At 39.9% G+C, this 16,518-nt stretch overlaps 1 protein-coding gene across 2 annotated transcripts in view; it reads left to right on the forward strand.

Moving 5' to 3' along the window:
• The window catches only part of sacs (sacsin molecular chaperone), a 31,430-nt gene extending 16,688 nt beyond the window's left edge, over positions 1–14,742 (forward strand). For both annotated transcript variants that reach the window (XM_067450942.1, XM_067450943.1), the window contains one exon: positions 1,944–14,742. In XM_067450942.1, the coding sequence (XP_067307043.1) occupies positions 1,944–13,498 (11,555 nt within the window). In that variant the 3' untranslated portion in view covers positions 13,499–14,742. The remainder of the gene's footprint in view (positions 1–1,943) is intronic.
• The last annotated feature ends 1,776 nt before the right edge of the window (positions 14,743–16,518 follow it).

The raw sequence follows: 16,518 nt of genomic DNA on the forward strand, positions 1-16,518 counted from the left end.
GGTCTGAAATCGGTCATTCTCCACAATCTTCCTCAGGGTCTGGTCACCTCTTCTCGTTGTGCAGTGTTTTTTGCCACACTTTTTCCTTCCCACAGACTTCCCACTGAGGTGCCTTGATACAGCACACTGGGAACAGCCTATTCGTTCAGAAATTTCTTTGTGTCTTAACCTCTTGCTTGAGGGTGTCAATGATGGCCTACTGGACAGGGTCGGGTCGGCAGTCTTACCCATGATTGCGGTTTTGAGTAATGAACCAGGCTGGGAGTTTTTAAAAGCCTCAGGAATATTTTGCAGGTGTTTAGAGTTAATTAGTTGACTCAGATGATTAGGTTAATAGCTCGTTTAGAGAACCTTTTCATGATATGCTAATTTTTTGAGACAGGAATTTTGGGTTTTCATGAGCTGTATGCCAAAATCATCATTATTAAAACAATAAAATACCTGAAATATTTCAGTTGGAGTGCAATTAATCTAAAATATATGAAAGTTAAATTTTTATCATTACATTATGGAAAATAATTAACTTTATCACAATATGCTAATTTTTTTTTGAGAAGGACCTGTATAAGATTTTAATGTGTTAATTTGTTTCTGTTTTATAGATGAAGATTGTTTTGGAATTTATAAAGAAATAAAACCTAAATGCACCAATTCAATCACTCAATTGCAAGTGGTAAACTGATAAATGTTTATTCCTAGAAATAACATGACAACACACATATGCACATGCATGCGAATAGAAATAATTTCCCATTACTTAAAGGGGTACTTCAGCGCTGGGAAGATTAATCTGTATTTAAACTGGGTCATCGATGTAGTAGAAATGTGATTTTTTTTTTTTTTTTTAATTTTATTGGGTGCTTTCTAGACTGAGAAAAGACAGAAAATGTATTTTTGTCTCATGGGGATGAAAGACAACAATTCCCAGAATGCTTTGCTGCCCTACTAGGCCACTCCCAAAGCCACTGCTACTGAATCACTGTGACTGGATCACAGTGCATGTTCAGTCTGGCGCGTTTTCAATTCATGCCTTTGGAAGCTTAACTTAACTTTCATAGGAATTAATTTGAGACACTTACTTTGCTCCTCCGGCCGCACCGTTTCCATGAAGGCTACGAGATTAGCTGTGAGTGAGATCTCCCATCCCCCATGTGCAAGTTGAAAACATGGAAATGGCTCCCTCTGCTGGCTGTAGTCTTTAGCCTCTGGCCAGAAATTCTTCCCATGAGGCAAATTGACGATATTTGCGTCTTGGGAGGAACTTTTCCAGAAATAAAATGCATAAATCTCTTGACTCAGGGGGATATGAGGAGCTTTGTGCTCCCCGCACAATCATTCGAATATACTCCAGGGTTTCTACTGATACAAAGCCATATGCTAATCGCTGAAGTAACCCTTTAAAAAGCTTTTCCTCATATACTGTATGTACAAAGTATGTGTGACCTGAACAGCTAAAAATGGGTTGTATCAAATTCTAATTAGAACATTTTCAAACAAGTATTTCTAGCATGCAAGACATTTTAACAAGTTTCTCTGTTGTGTGCATTGATTGTACATGTTTTTAAATGTCAAAAATTATTATTCCTTACGTCCTCATCATCTGTGTCTCATGTCTCAGTAATGTTCTTTGAAGCTTGATACGCTTCTTATAGAAGCTTACTTGTCTTACAGAATATACAGTTGCAGAAAAAAAGTATTTGAAACCTTGAATTGACCTGCATAAATTGGTAATAGAACAACAGGAGGCAAACAGACACACTTGTTTAAGCAGATTGTGTTGATCTATTTATGTAACTTCAGATCAAATTTTATGATGAACACTAGGTAAATCCAAGGCTTCAGATGTTTTTTTCTGAAGCTATATATACAATGATTTTTTTTGTCTAAAACAAAGTGCAGATTACATCATGTCTTGTGTTTTGTGTGTGTGTGTGTGCTTTCAGGGAGGCCTTGCACTCAGGTTCAAGTGCTAACCCCAGAGAGATCAGCACGCCTAATTAAAGAAGTCCTTAACACGGCATGGCCTTCTAGAGATTTTGCAGTTCAGTGGAACCTTGGGGATCAAGAGAAGAATCACCCCTCAGCATCTTGGCTCAGAATGATTTGGAAGCATCTCTACATTAACTTTGCAGATGACCTTAGTGTCTTTGAAGAATTGCCTTTAATTCCAAATGTGCCACTGACTGACACCTTGGATTCTCTAGAGCTACTGCGCTTGAAAATTCCATCACCAATCTTTCTTGTAAATGAGGAAGAGGGCCCTCCTTCGGAAGACTTACTTGAAGTCATGAAGAAGCTTGGCTGTGTTATCTTGAAGCAGCTTGATCCCTGCTTACAGCATCCACTCCTGAAAAATTACATTCACCAATTATCACCAAGCACATTACTACAAATTATGGACAGATTTTCTTCATCCCAGAGATTAGCAAGCCAAGTTTCATCTCTCTCTGTAAAGCAGAAGATTGCCTTAAGAGGTTTTTTAGCCAGTCTTACTGATGTTACAGAAAAAGAGAAACGCATAATCCAAGAGCTTCCCATCTTTGACAAAGTTGGACAGAAGTCAAAAACAGACCCTTCACCTTTTACCTTATTGAAAGGAGCCAGAGTATTACATCATACTGCCAAGCATCCATTAGATGTGAAATTGTCCATAAATGTAGTTGACTGCAGTGACGAGGCAACCATCCGTCTAATAAAGCTATTGAACATTGAGCAGGTGAAAAGCACTGAATGCCTAAATGTGATCATTCAGGACATTGAGAAAGGATTCTACACAAAAGAGGAAGTCACAAAAATCATGCTCTGGGTTCTTACAAATTTTTCTGTTCTGAAGAACGAAAACAAGGCAGTAATTAGTTGGCTCTCTTCACTGAAGTTTATTTATACCTCTTCAGAAAAGCCTCATTCACCGACAGACTTTTTTGATCCAGAGTTGGAGATTTTGCAGAACCTTTTCTTCATGGAAGAAAATATAAGGTTTCCCCCAGATGAGTATACATCATCTTCTGATGTCCTTCATTCACTGAGGCAGTTGGGCCTGAAAAATGAGGTTCAGCTAAGTGAAAAGGATGTGCTTCAGGTTGCCAGAAAAATCGAGGAGTTGCAAGGGAATAGCAAACCAGAATGGGATCCCATTTTAATGAAGGCAAAAACACTCCTTACTATCCTAAACAAACAGACAAAGTTGGTAAAGTCCTCTGAGGTTCAGACAAACCTGCAAAAACTGAAATGGGTACCAGTTTGTAAAGACAGGCCTCTGAATTACCCAAAGTCACTTGCTTGGAGAGGTGATTCTTGCAATATTTCCTCTCTCTCTGAAATGTGTGACATTTCTCATGCTGTGCTTGTTGGTTCTTCGGTTTCCCTGGTGGAACGTACCTCTGCTGGCATGAAAAAAGCCCTGAAGTTGTCATTAGAACCTCAAGTTGAGCAAGTCCTCCAGCATTTGAAAGCAGTAAATGACTGGCACAAATCCCAAGCCTTTACCACTGAGGACTGGTATCAGTTTCAGCAGATCTTGTTTGAGATATATGAATTCATGCAAGCTCATTTGGAGGATGCAAGGGAAGCTGTCAAATCTCTGCCCTTTGACTGGGTTTGGACAGGGAAAACCTTTGTTTCCCCTGGACACACAGTTTTAAAGCCCATATCAGATTTGGAACTCCAGCCTTACCTTTACTCATTACCAAAGACTATTGCAAAATTCAACAAGCTTTTTAAATTCTGTGGCTCTATTGAAGAAGTTGTTCCCAGCCATGTGTTTGAAGTTGTTGAAACTATCAGACAAAGGAGTGAGTGCGAGATGACAAAGGAAGAGAGCAAACGCAATGTCCTACTTCTGATAAATATTCTACGGTGGCTATACAGCAGTCAAATATCTGTAGATGCTGACATGCATGTGCCCATTCTTTACCACAAAGAACCAAGCAAGCTGGTTATGAAACCTATCCACGAATGCACATACTGTGACATCAAAGTAGAGGATTTGAATGACTTACTGGATGATGTTTCAGAGCCCATCATCCTTGTCCATGATGACATTCCAATGAAAACTGCTGAATGGTTGAGAGTTCCCTGTTTGAGCACAAGATTGATTAACCCAGAGAATCTTGGATTTGAACAGTCAGGCCAAAGAGAGCCTCTAACTGTGAGAATAAAGAACATTCTAGAAGAGTATCCATCAGTGGCAGATATCTTCAAAGAGCTTTTGCAGAATGCTGATGATGCAAATGCCACTGAGTGTAGTTTCCTGATTGACATGCGAAAGAATCTTGAAATCCGAGAGAATCTGCTTGACCCTGGCATGATTGTTTGTCATGGCCCAGCTTTGTGGTCCTTCAACAACTCTGTTTTCTCTGATACAGACTTCCTTAATATAACCAGGCTGGGTGGATCCATGAAAAGATGTGAAGCTGACAAAGTGGGCAAATTTGGCCTCGGGTTCAACTCTGTTTATCATGTGACTGACATACCCATTATCATGAGTAGAGAATTCATGATCATGTTTGATCCCAACATCAATCACATCAGCAAACACATTAGAGACAAGTCAAATCCAGGAATCAAAATCAATTGGAGCAAACAGCAGAAACGGCTACGGAAATTTCCAAATCAGTTCAAACCTTTTATCAATGTATTTAACTGTCAGCTTCCTCTGTCACTAGAGTGCCCTTACAAGTATGATGGGACCCTTTTCAGACTTCCTTTCAGAACTGAGCAGGAGGCATCTGTAAGTGAAATCAGCAGTATTTACTACAATACCACTGACATCTACTCTCTTGTAGATGAATTTAGTATATGTGGTCACCGGCTCATTCTCTTCACACAGCATGTTGGAACAATGGTCTTGAAGTATTTGAAATGTGAGGAGCCAAACCCTGCTGCTGCACAGGATGTGGTTACGATAAACAAGAGTGTGTGGTCTTCCAAAGCAGCTTATGGTCCACTAAGTATTCTGAAATCTGCTGCCAAAGTCATGAAAAAAGTTGTAGCCACCAGCAGAGTGCCAGCAGAGGTCCCCAAGTCTGGTTGCATCATCAGAATTGTAGTCGAGGAGTTCCACAATGTCTTCAGACGCATTGTTGATCTTCAGTCCCCACTGTTCAGAGGTTCTGAAGAGGATCCATCGTCCTACTTTGAAATGGCAGCTAAAGGCACACAAACTAAGAGACTAACAGATGACATGCCACAGAAGGGAGTGGAAAATACAAACTGGCTTATCTGCTCATGCATGGATGTGACAGAAGCTCTGAAGTTCTCCTTGAATGATAGTGGAAAACGCCTTGGTCTGGTTCCATGTGGAGGAGTAGCAGTGCTGCTCTCTGAAGAAGACAATAGAAAATGGTCTGTAAAGACAAGTGCAACACCAATTGGGGAGGTTTTCTGCTACTTGCCCCTTCGAATCAAAACGGGCTTACCTGTGCACATAAATGGTTGCTTTGCTGTCACATCAAATCGCAAAGAGATCTGGAAGACAGACACAAAAGGGCAATGGAACTCCATTTTTATGAGGCATGTGATTGTTCAAGCGTACTTGGCTGCACTTAATATGCTGAGGTCATTGTCAGAAAATGGGGAATTATTGGACTACAGCTATTATGCAGCCTGGCCTGACCCTGGAGTTGTCCATGATGATTTCAGTCTGATTTGTCAAGGGGTTTATCAAGAAATAGCCAAAGGTGTTGATGATGACCGTGCAAAAGTCTTTTCCGATGGGAAGACCTGGGTGTCGATCAAGGATGTCCGGTTTTTGGATGACACTTTGCTTTGCAGACCAGACATTGGGTCTGCTGCCTTCAAAATATTCTTAAAATACCTCAGAAAGTGTGGTTCCCAAGATCTCTGTGCTGTTGAGCTTCCAGACTGGGTCAAGGAAGGCTTTGATGATGCTGGCTGTAAAGGAAAATTGATGGAGAACACCCTGACAGAGACACAGTTTTTCTCAGATGTGTTCTTCCCTCATATCCAAGACATAGATAAGGAACTACGTGACCCTCTGATGTATTATGTACTCAATGAAAAACTTGAGGATTTTGCATCCATACTGAGGGAAACCCCATGCATTCCATGCTCAGGACCATCACAGAAGCTTGTTTTGCCATCTCGACTCGTACATCCAGAGGGCAGAGTAGCAAAACTGTACAATGGTGAAGATGGAAGGTTCCCTGGAGGAAGTTTAAGAGACTATCTCAATCCAGTATGCTTGGTGAAGTTAGTGCAGCTGGGCATGGTCAAGGATGACCTTTCTTGGGAAGACTTGATTGAACGGGCTGAGTCTGTTTTGGATTTAAATGAAAATGACCACACGATTGCATGCCACAGAAGCAGTGTAATCCTTAGTCTCATTGATGAAAAACTAAAAATGAGAGATCCAGCAGCAAATCAGTATCTTGCCAAATTACAAAATATCAAGTTCCTTCCATTCTTGACAAAGCCAGCTGGATTTTCACTTCCATGGCATGGAAACAATTTCTCCCAATCTACCATGTTCTCTGCTAAAGAACTTTTTACAACAGACCACCAGGACACTGTGTGTTTAATGAAGCCTATTCTGAATGAAAATTCCCCTTCCTTTAAAGGATGTGGTCCTATCTCACTGGCTGTGAAAGACTTTCTTGGATTGATAAAAAAGCCAATGGTTTCATTAGTCATCAGCCAGCTGAAAGAGCTCTCAAAATCCTTTGATGGTGTGACTCTGTATCAAGAGAACATAACCAATGCTTGCTACAAATATCTCTATGAAGAGTTGCTACAGTCCAGTGCTGCAAAAGAGGAAATCATGGAGGAGCTAAAAACTTTCTCCTCAATTCTAGTCGAGAACACATATGTTGAACCATCAAAAGTAGCATTTCACTTAAACTTTGATGCTGCTCCATACCTTTACCAGCTTCCAAACAAGTACAGAAATAGTTGTCGGGAACTTTTTGAAAATGTTGGAGTTCACCCGAGCTTCACTGTTGAATCATTCTCAGCAGTTTTACAGATGATAAAGAATGAATGTGGGAGAAAACCTCTTACTGAAGAAAACTTTCAACTGTCTCGTAGAATAATTAGTGAGGGAATATGGAGTTTGATCCGAGACAAAAATCAAGAATTCTGCCTAAGCAACTATGGAGAGATTCTTCTTCCTGATAGCAATTTCACACTACAGCCATCAAAATCACTTTGTTATAATGACTGTCCTTGGATTAAAGTCAGGGACACAACCGTTAAATACTGCCATGGTGATATTCCAAGAGAGGTGGCAGTAAAGTTGGGGACCGTTCCAAAACGTCACAAAGCCTTAGAAAGATACGCCTCAAACATCTGCTTCACTACCCTTGGAAGTGAATTTGGGCAGAAGGAGAAGCTCACCAGCAGAATAAAAAGTATCCTCAATGCTTATCCATCAGAAAAGGAGATGTTGAAAGAGCTCCTACAGAATGCAGATGATGCAAAAGCCACAGAAATATACTTTGTCTTTGATCCCCGAACACACCCAACTGACAGAATCTTTGATGACAAATGGGTTCCCATGCAAGGCCCATCACTCTGTGTGTACAACAATCAACCATTTACAGAGGATGATATTAGGGGGATCCAGAATCTCGGAAGGGGCACCAAAGAGGCAAACCCTGGAAAAACTGGGCAATATGGCATTGGATTTAACTCCGTTTATCACATTACTGACTGCCCGTCTTTTATCTCAAACAATGACATTCTCTGCATCTTTGATCCGCATGCCCGTTATGCTCCTGGAGCAACATCTGTCAGTCCAGGAAGAATGTTTAGAGATTTGGATTCAGACTTCAGATCCCAGTTTTCTGATGTACTCAACTTATACCTTGGAAGCCACTTTAAGTTGGAACGCAGCACAATGTTCAGATTTCCTATACGAAATGTAGAAATGGCCAAAATCTCAGAGATCAACTCAGCACCTGCTTCAGACAGAATGGTTCAAAATTTCCTTGATAAAATTCGAATGGATGGTGCAGAACTTCTCATGTTTTTGAATCACATGGAGAAGATTTCCATATGTGAAATTGAGAATGGGACTGGGGATTTAAAAACGATTTATTCTGTAACAGCAAAAATCTCAGATGGTGATCGACTAAAACGCAAGCAATTTCACGCCTCAGTTCTGGACAGTGTTTCCAAGAAAAAACAGCTGGCTCAAATTCCAGTGCAACAGATTACCTATACAATGGACATAGAAGATACAGATGGTAATTCTACGACCTGGCTGATATGCAACAGATCTGGATTTTCTGACATGGAGAAGGTATCTAAGAGTGTCATTTCAGCTCACAAAAATGAAGACATAACTCTCTTTCCACGTGGTGGTGTTGCAGCATGCACCAGCCACAACTACAAAAAAACACACAGAGCTTTCTGTTTTCTTCCTCTTTCTCTGGAGACTGGCCTGCCTTTCCATGTGAATGGCCATTTTGCTTTAGACTCGGCCAGAAGAAATCTGTGGAGGGATGACAATGGAGTTGGTGTGAGGAGCGACTGGAACAACAATCTAATGAAAGTGTTAATCGCTCCTGCGTGTGTAGAGCTGCTAATTCAACTAAAACGTCGGCTGTTTCCTGGCCCTGACCCCACTATGACAATATTTCAAGGTACTCCAATTCATGTTGTCTGGGATATTTTGAGAAAATTTTTGTCGATCTTTCCCGTGAACAGACTGAACATTCAACCAGATTGGTATTGTTTGGTAAAGGCAATTTACCAATGCATTCATGTAGACTTGAAAAGACTACTCCCTGTTGTTAGAGCACCCCACATTGATAACAGTGATATGCACTCTGCAATATACATCTCCTGGGTGAACACATCCACCTCAACCAAAGGCAGAGCTTTCTTTGACAACTTACTTCAGGATGAGTTGCAGCATCTTAAAAACACAGAGTATAACATAACCACAAGAAAATCTGTGGCAGAAAATGTTCTCAGAATGAAGGCCATGCTCCTGGACGTTGGCTTTAACCTAATCTACAGCTGTGATGAGACAGCCAGTCTTTACTTCTGCCTAGAAGATGCTGGGATTTCAGTCAACTATGTGACACCCGAGGATGTTCGCAGCTTCCTGCTGACATTCTCGTCTCCAGACACATCTTGCCAAGTTGGAAAGCTACCATGTCGACTGCAGCAGTCCAATTTCAAGCTGTTCCATGGTCTGAAACTGCTGGTTGACTACTGCTTCAAAGATGTGGAGGAAAATGACATAAACATAGAGGGGCTGCCACTGCTGATGACAATGGACAACATTCTGCAAGTGTTTGACTCCAGACATCCAAAGTTTCTAACCACTCATCATGAGCTTATTGCATCAAGGAAGGAGCTTTTCATGCACACACTGTACATAAGGTACAGTAACATCCTTCTAAAGGCAGGTGTGGCCAAGACCTTTGACATAAGCAGTTTTGGAGATCTTCTGGGATCTGTACTTCCCCGAGAGTGCAGGACAAGGAGCTCAGTAAAATGGAAGGAGAACTTTCCTACTGAATCTTGGCTTAAGAGTGCATGGCACTTTATCAGTGAACAGCTTGCAACCAAGGATGACCAGACAAAGATCAAGCCTAAATTTGAAATCATTCTGGACATATTGAAGGATTGGGCACTTCTTCCAGGAATCAAATTCATGGTGTCAGGAAACAAATTGGTTGTGCCAGAGCATGACGTTTTGTTACCCCTGAGCTTAATCTTCGCAACCATCTTTCCAAATGGACAAAATGACAAAGTCTTTCATACCCTGATGAAGGGAGGATGCTTTCAATTGGCTGTGAATAAACTATGTGCCAAAGAGAGTCCCGTCTTGCCTCTGTTGGCCCAGCATACAGCAAACATAGACAATCCTTCTAGCATACTTCGAGCACTTGAGTATATGATTCAGATGTCAGCTTTCAAAACAGCAAGTTTGACAGACAAAGACTTTGAAGCACTGTTGTTGTACTTCAACTGCAATTTGACTAATCTGACCCAGGATGATGCACAATGTCTGAAACTGTTGCCGTGTTACAAAGCTGTCAGTGGCCGGTACATCTGCATTGCAAACTTCGGGGCATGCTATGTTCTAACAAAGACCATCCCTTCTGCTGACATTGAAAAGTGGGCACACAATACATCCTCAGCCTTTCTCACTGACAGTCCACAGCTGAAAGAACTCTACAGCTTTCTTGGGGTCACACCAATTGATGACCTTGAGGTGTACCTGAATCATATCCTTCCGAAATTTGACATTTTATCACATGATGCCAAAATCCAACATGTAATCTATCTAAAGGAGAGGTTATTGGCAATGGAGGAGCCAATTAGCATCAAGGATCAGCTCTTTCAAAAACTAGAAGCTCTGTCCTTCATTCATGACTCCACCAGTAGACTGAAACCTGCTAAAGCTTTCTTCGATCAAACAGTTAGAGTGTTTGAAGTAATGCTTCCACAAAAAGCCTTTATTCCCAATGATTTCTTCAGAAAAATTGAGCAGGTGTCAAAGCCAAAAAGCGGGACATCCTATTTACCCTCATGGATAGCATTCCTTCGTAACATCGGCTTGAAATATGTAGTATCTCAACAGCAAGTTCTACAGTTTGCAAAAGAGATTAGCATCAAAGCTCATACAGAGAACTGGTCCAAGGAAAAGGTTCAGACCATTGTAGATGTACTCCTAAATCACATCTTCAATGAGAGAACAGATCTGTTTGATGGGGCATTTCTCAAAGAACTCTCTATGATACCATTCCTGTGCCCAGAGCGTGCACCAGTCGAGCTTGTTCGCCTTCATGCTCAGTACCAAGAAATGAATGGCACTGTCCCTCTAATTCGCTTCAGTGGATCTCAAGTAAATCCAAAGTTCAAACAAACCGATATCATGCAGTTGTTATGGACATCTTGTCCTATACTACCAGAAAGGGCCACCCCAGCAAGCATAAAAGACCAAGAAGGAAACACACTTACCAGCCAAGAGCAGCTTGATCTTATTTTGACCATGTTAAATGTTAATGTGGACCCACCATTGGAAAAGGTCATTAGCAATTGCAAAAACATATGTAGCATTACAAACTTGGATGACGACACTGTGAAAACACGAAACAAGGTCTTGAGAAGCATTTATGAATTTCTGAATGCCGACAAACAGGAATTCCGCTTTCAGTTACGAGGAGTATCCTTCGTAATGGTTGAGGAGGGTTGGAAACTCCTTAAACCAGAAGAGGTTGTCATTAATTTGGAAAATGAATCTGACTTCAAACCCTACTTGTACAAACTTCCCCTTGAGCTCGGTACATTTCACCAACTTTTCAAAGTGTTGGGAACTGAGGACATTGTTTCAACAAAACAATATATTGAAGTTTTGTATCGGATTTATAGAATTTCAGAAGGCAAGCAGCTTGACCCAAATGAAATGAGAACAGTGAAAAGAACAGTCTCGGGGCTATTTAAAAGTCTCCAGAATGACCCAGTACAAGTCCGTAAAGACCTTGAGAATATCAGAGATTTGACATTTTACCTTCCGAGTCATGATGGGCGATTGGCCAAATCAAACACATTGGTCTTTGACGATGCACCACACTACAAGAGCCGAATTCAGGGTAATGTTGGTGTTCAGATGCTTGTTGACATGAGCCAGTGTTACTTAGGCAAAGACCATGCCTTTCACACAAAGCTGATCATGTTGCTTCCGCAGAAACTGAGGCCCAGGCTTCTGAGTGGTATCTTGGAGGAACAACTTGATGAAGACTCACCAAGAATGTGCCAATTTGGTGCCCTTTGCTCTCTACAGGGACGGCTTCAACTTCTCCTGTCTTCAGAGCAGTTTATTACTGGATTAATTCGGATCATGAAACATGAGAATGAGAATGCATACATGGTGAATGAGGAGAAAGCAATACGATTATGCAAAGCACTGTGTGAGGGCTTAAAGGTGTCTTGCTTTGAGAAACTACAGACTACATTGCGAGTGAAAGGCTGCAGCCCAATACTCCACAGCCGTAGTGAAACTCTTGCCTTTCTTAAAAGGTATGGAACAGCTGTTATCCACCTCTACATTCAGCATTCTGACAGCAAAGACATTAATTTTCTTCTTGCCTTGGCAATGACCCTGAAGTCAGCTACAGACAACCTGATTTCTGACACCTCCTATCTTATTGCTATGTTGGGTTGCAATGACATCTACAGAATAACAGAAAAACTAGACAACCTTGGTGTCAAGTATGACACAACTGAACCATCAAAGCTGGAGCTTCCACTACCTGGTACACCCATACCTGCTGAGGTTCATCATTTACTGCTCATGGATCCCATGAATGTCTTTTATCCTGGAGAGTATGTTGGTTACCTGGTAGATTCAGAAGGAGGTGATATTTTAGGCACTTACCAGCCAACTTACACATACGCTATCATCGTTCAAGAAGTGGAAAGAGAGGAGGAGGAGAGTCCAAGTGTCCTTGGCAAGTGCTTTCAAATTGACATTGGGTACAGTGAGTACAAAATTGTGAGCTCTCTTGATCTGTATAAATTTTCTAGACAGGATGATGGCACCAATAATCGAGAAGGAACACAAACTCCAACAAGCCCCTCGGAGGCTCATTCCCCTCGTTCCAGAATGGTCCCACCAATATTTCCTGGAAAGGAAAATCACAGGGCTCCTCCAACAAAGGCGTCCCCCAAAAAGATAAAACTCAATGCATTACCGGAAATTCTAAAAGAAGTTTCTTCAGTAATAGAACAAGCTTGGAAACTTTCTGAAACCGAACGCAAAAAGATTATCCGGCGCTTATACTTAAAGTGGCACCCTGACAAAAATGCAGAGAATCTTGATATTGCTACAGAAGTCTTTAAGCACCTACAGAATGAGATCAGCAGGATGGAGAAGCAAACACAGGCAGAGCAGAGCACTGATCGAGGATCAAGGAGACCTTTCTCTGCATCTTCCACTCGATTCCAGTCAGAGAAATTCTCATTTCAGCGATTTTACACATCATGGAACCAAGAAGCAACAAGCCATAAATCGGAAAAACAGCATTTCCGAGAACAGTTTACCAGCTATTCAAGCACATCGCACTCAAATCGGTTCTTTGTACCACCATCGTTCAAGTCTGTTGGTAACCCTGTGGAGGCAAGGCGTTGGTTAAGGCAAGCAAGAGCCAACTTTTCTGCTGCAAGAAATGACCTTCATAAAAATGCCAATGAATGGGTATGTTTCAAATGCTACCTGGCTACAAAGCTTGCATTAATTGCTGCAGATTATGCAGTCAGAGGAAAATCAGACAAAGATGTGAAGCCCACGGCACTTGCGCAGAAGGTAGAGGAATACAACTCCCAGCTAACAGGATTGGCCAAGGATGTAAACATCCTGGAGGGTTATGGCGTGGACAGCCTGAGAACTCGCTACCCTGACCTATTGCCCTTCCCTCAGATTCCTAATGACCGGTATACCTCGGAAGTAGCAATGAGAGTAATGGAATGTACTGCTCGGATAATCATTAAACTTGAGACATTTGTCCAGCAAAAAATCTGAATGTCAGCATTAGACAATGCAGAACACTAACAGATAAATCAACGAAGCGGTGGTTGTGCAATATAGACCAGTAAATATTAGAATAGTTATAACAGACTTTTTAAAAGTGATATATATCTAGCTGGCATTTTTATTTTAACAGTGCCACCTCTGATGCTGTGACCCATGCTTATAATTGCGTACATATTTGCTCCATTTCTCTGAAAGGTTGGCTGAGCCTAAAAAATTGTACACTATTATATTTAACATGCAACAGTGTACATAATGTTCAAAAGCATAGAAATACCTTTTATTATTTTAACTACATTTGATTATTGTTGTTCCTTTGTACATAATGAATACCAATGCTGCTTTTTTTTATCTTTTCTAGAAATGTATTTTCCTGCCCTAGTCATTAAGTTGACGGTATTGTGATTGATTAGCATGAGTTGCACTGCACTTTTATGTAAATACCACTTGAGTGATTGTAGGAATTTGAATGAATGACACCTGAGAAGTTGTCATTTGCAATCAAGCAATGACAGGCCAATCAGCTATGGGATCTTTATCCATCATGGGCCAGTAAACCATATATTGTGCAAGTTTTATCAGCTGGCAAATCCATGTTTAATTGACATGCTCCTTCAATCTAAGTGTGATGTTGATATCAGTGCATAATTTAGACATTAAACAGTGAAAATACAAATATTTAAAAGACTATAAATTACATAAGGTGTAATAGGACAGTAGGTTCATAAGTGTTTACTGATGCATTTTTTTCTTGTTACTAGATTTATAGTATGCAAGAATGAAATTTATTCCATAATTTCCCAATCACATTTATATCAACTAAACTATACATATATTGTTGGCTAGGGGTGCAACAGAACACTTTTTTTAGTTCCTATGCGAGGATATTGGTGGGTTGGTTTAGTTTTAGCATAAAAAAATTACCATTTAAAAAAAAAAGTGAAACTCAAAATTTAAAAAAAAATCTAGAACTGCTATGGCTGTACACATCATCCATCATGCGTATTTCCTCAGAATCATGTTGATTAAATATGTATTTTCTATTATTTACAATGGGAACCTCTTGTCCTCTACTGCTGAGAATTTTTTGCATGGAGTTCTCTAAAATTTGTGTAAAAGGAAATAGATGCTCATATGGTGCTCAATGTCAATGATGTTTTTCATCCATTTCCTTTGTTTAACTGTGAGAAAAACTGAAATTAAACACTGGCTACTCTATTATTTTGACAAATACATATTTTCATTTGTCTCAGTCTCATAATGTCATATCACAGTTCTATAAGTTTGAGACCCACTAACAGTGGGAATAATGGTTTGTGCATATTTAACATGTTCAGTAATTAAGATATTTTATACTAGCTCGTAAATTATGCACGGATACTTATCCATATTATAAAACGATCCTGCATTAAGTGAATCTTATGTTCAAGTCATAATAATGGTAATAAAGTTCTATTTTCACAATACAAAATATACCTTCGTTTATATTAAATGGAACACAAAATGTTCTGTTCAGTTTAATAATTTCTTTGGTTAGTTTAAATGAAATGACATGTGACATTGAAACATTTCATGTGGAAAAGCAAATTTACACTTTGCCAAATCAGTATGGCAGTTATTTACTTGAAATATGTAAATCTCAAAATATGACAATTTTTCTGTTGGAAAAAATACATAAATCAAAATATAATATACAACTGATGTATAAATGCAAAGATCCTCTGCCAATATACATACATATTATCTCACCATTTTCATACAGTACATAAGCAAAACAGTTATGGAAAAAAAGAAGAAAGCAATGCAAAGCTGCCATAGGGATTATTTTGCATTCTTGATAACAAAACAATGCAGATGCCAAATTTTATAGCAAACCATTGTGTATAAGAGCACTTAATATCTTACAACAACACACCATATAACAATGCTTTATCTAAGTGGGATTTGGTGCTTCGCCGCTGCTTTAAGATTATGGGTAGTGTAGTTCTTCAGTGGGAATTCCGATATTATACAAAATCAAACTGACTATATAAGCAATATTAATCACCCTCAGGAGCTCAAGGCAAGTCCATCTCAATATATTTTATATTATAATCAATGTATCTATTAATGAGTTATCTTTAAACAATAACTAGCTGATATTCAACACACAGAATTTGGTTATTTATTGCACCTCAAAATTATATTGCATAGGATGTCAGCTGTTAACCAGCCCCTTTATTGCCCAGCCTAATTTAGAAAATAAAAAAGGTACATAATAAAAACATTTGTTCCATATACAGTATAAACTATGGTGTATACCAACCTGATCTCATGAGAAAACATTACTATTCTACAAGGTGGTGATTTTGCATGAATTCCAATAACATTATTCATACAAATGTAAAACAAAACAGGTTCACCCTTAAACCTAACAGTCAAGTGAGGCGTAAGCGGCTCATACAGAAATATACAAATGAACCACCAAATGTAAAACAGTCATGAATTGCTATGAGAGTGTGTTGTCTACACTATACATTTCATCTTGCCTATAATGATGAAACCCCCACCAAACTGACAAACCTACTATCTAGGCCAAGCTCGATCAGCTCTAGCCCTCAAGATCCACTTTCCTACAGAATTGAACTCCAACCCTAATCAAACACAACTGAAAAAGCTAATCAGGGTGGATCTGACCTCCCTAAATCTTTCTAGTAGGACCTGAAGAACTTGATAAGCTTTTTCAGTTGTGTTTGATTAGGTTTGGAGTTCAACTCTGCAGGAAAGTGGATCTTGAGGGCTAGAGTTGCCCATCCCTGCTATAGGCTAATATTCAATAACAGTGGTTCGGTCCCACTTTATATTAGGTGACCTTAACTACTTTGTACTTACAACAAAAAATAAGTACAATGTACTTATTGTGTTCATATTGTATTGCACAACACTTTTACTGATATTGAGATGCAGGTTACGTTTGGGACAGGTGTGGTGACATGGATAAGTTTAAGGGTTGGGTGTAAGGGATGGGTCAA

The sequence above is a fragment of the Pseudorasbora parva genome, chromosome 8 (assembly GCF_024679245.1).
Source record: "Pseudorasbora parva isolate DD20220531a chromosome 8, ASM2467924v1, whole genome shotgun sequence".
Lineage (NCBI taxonomy): Eukaryota > Metazoa > Chordata > Actinopteri > Cypriniformes > Gobionidae > Pseudorasbora > Pseudorasbora parva.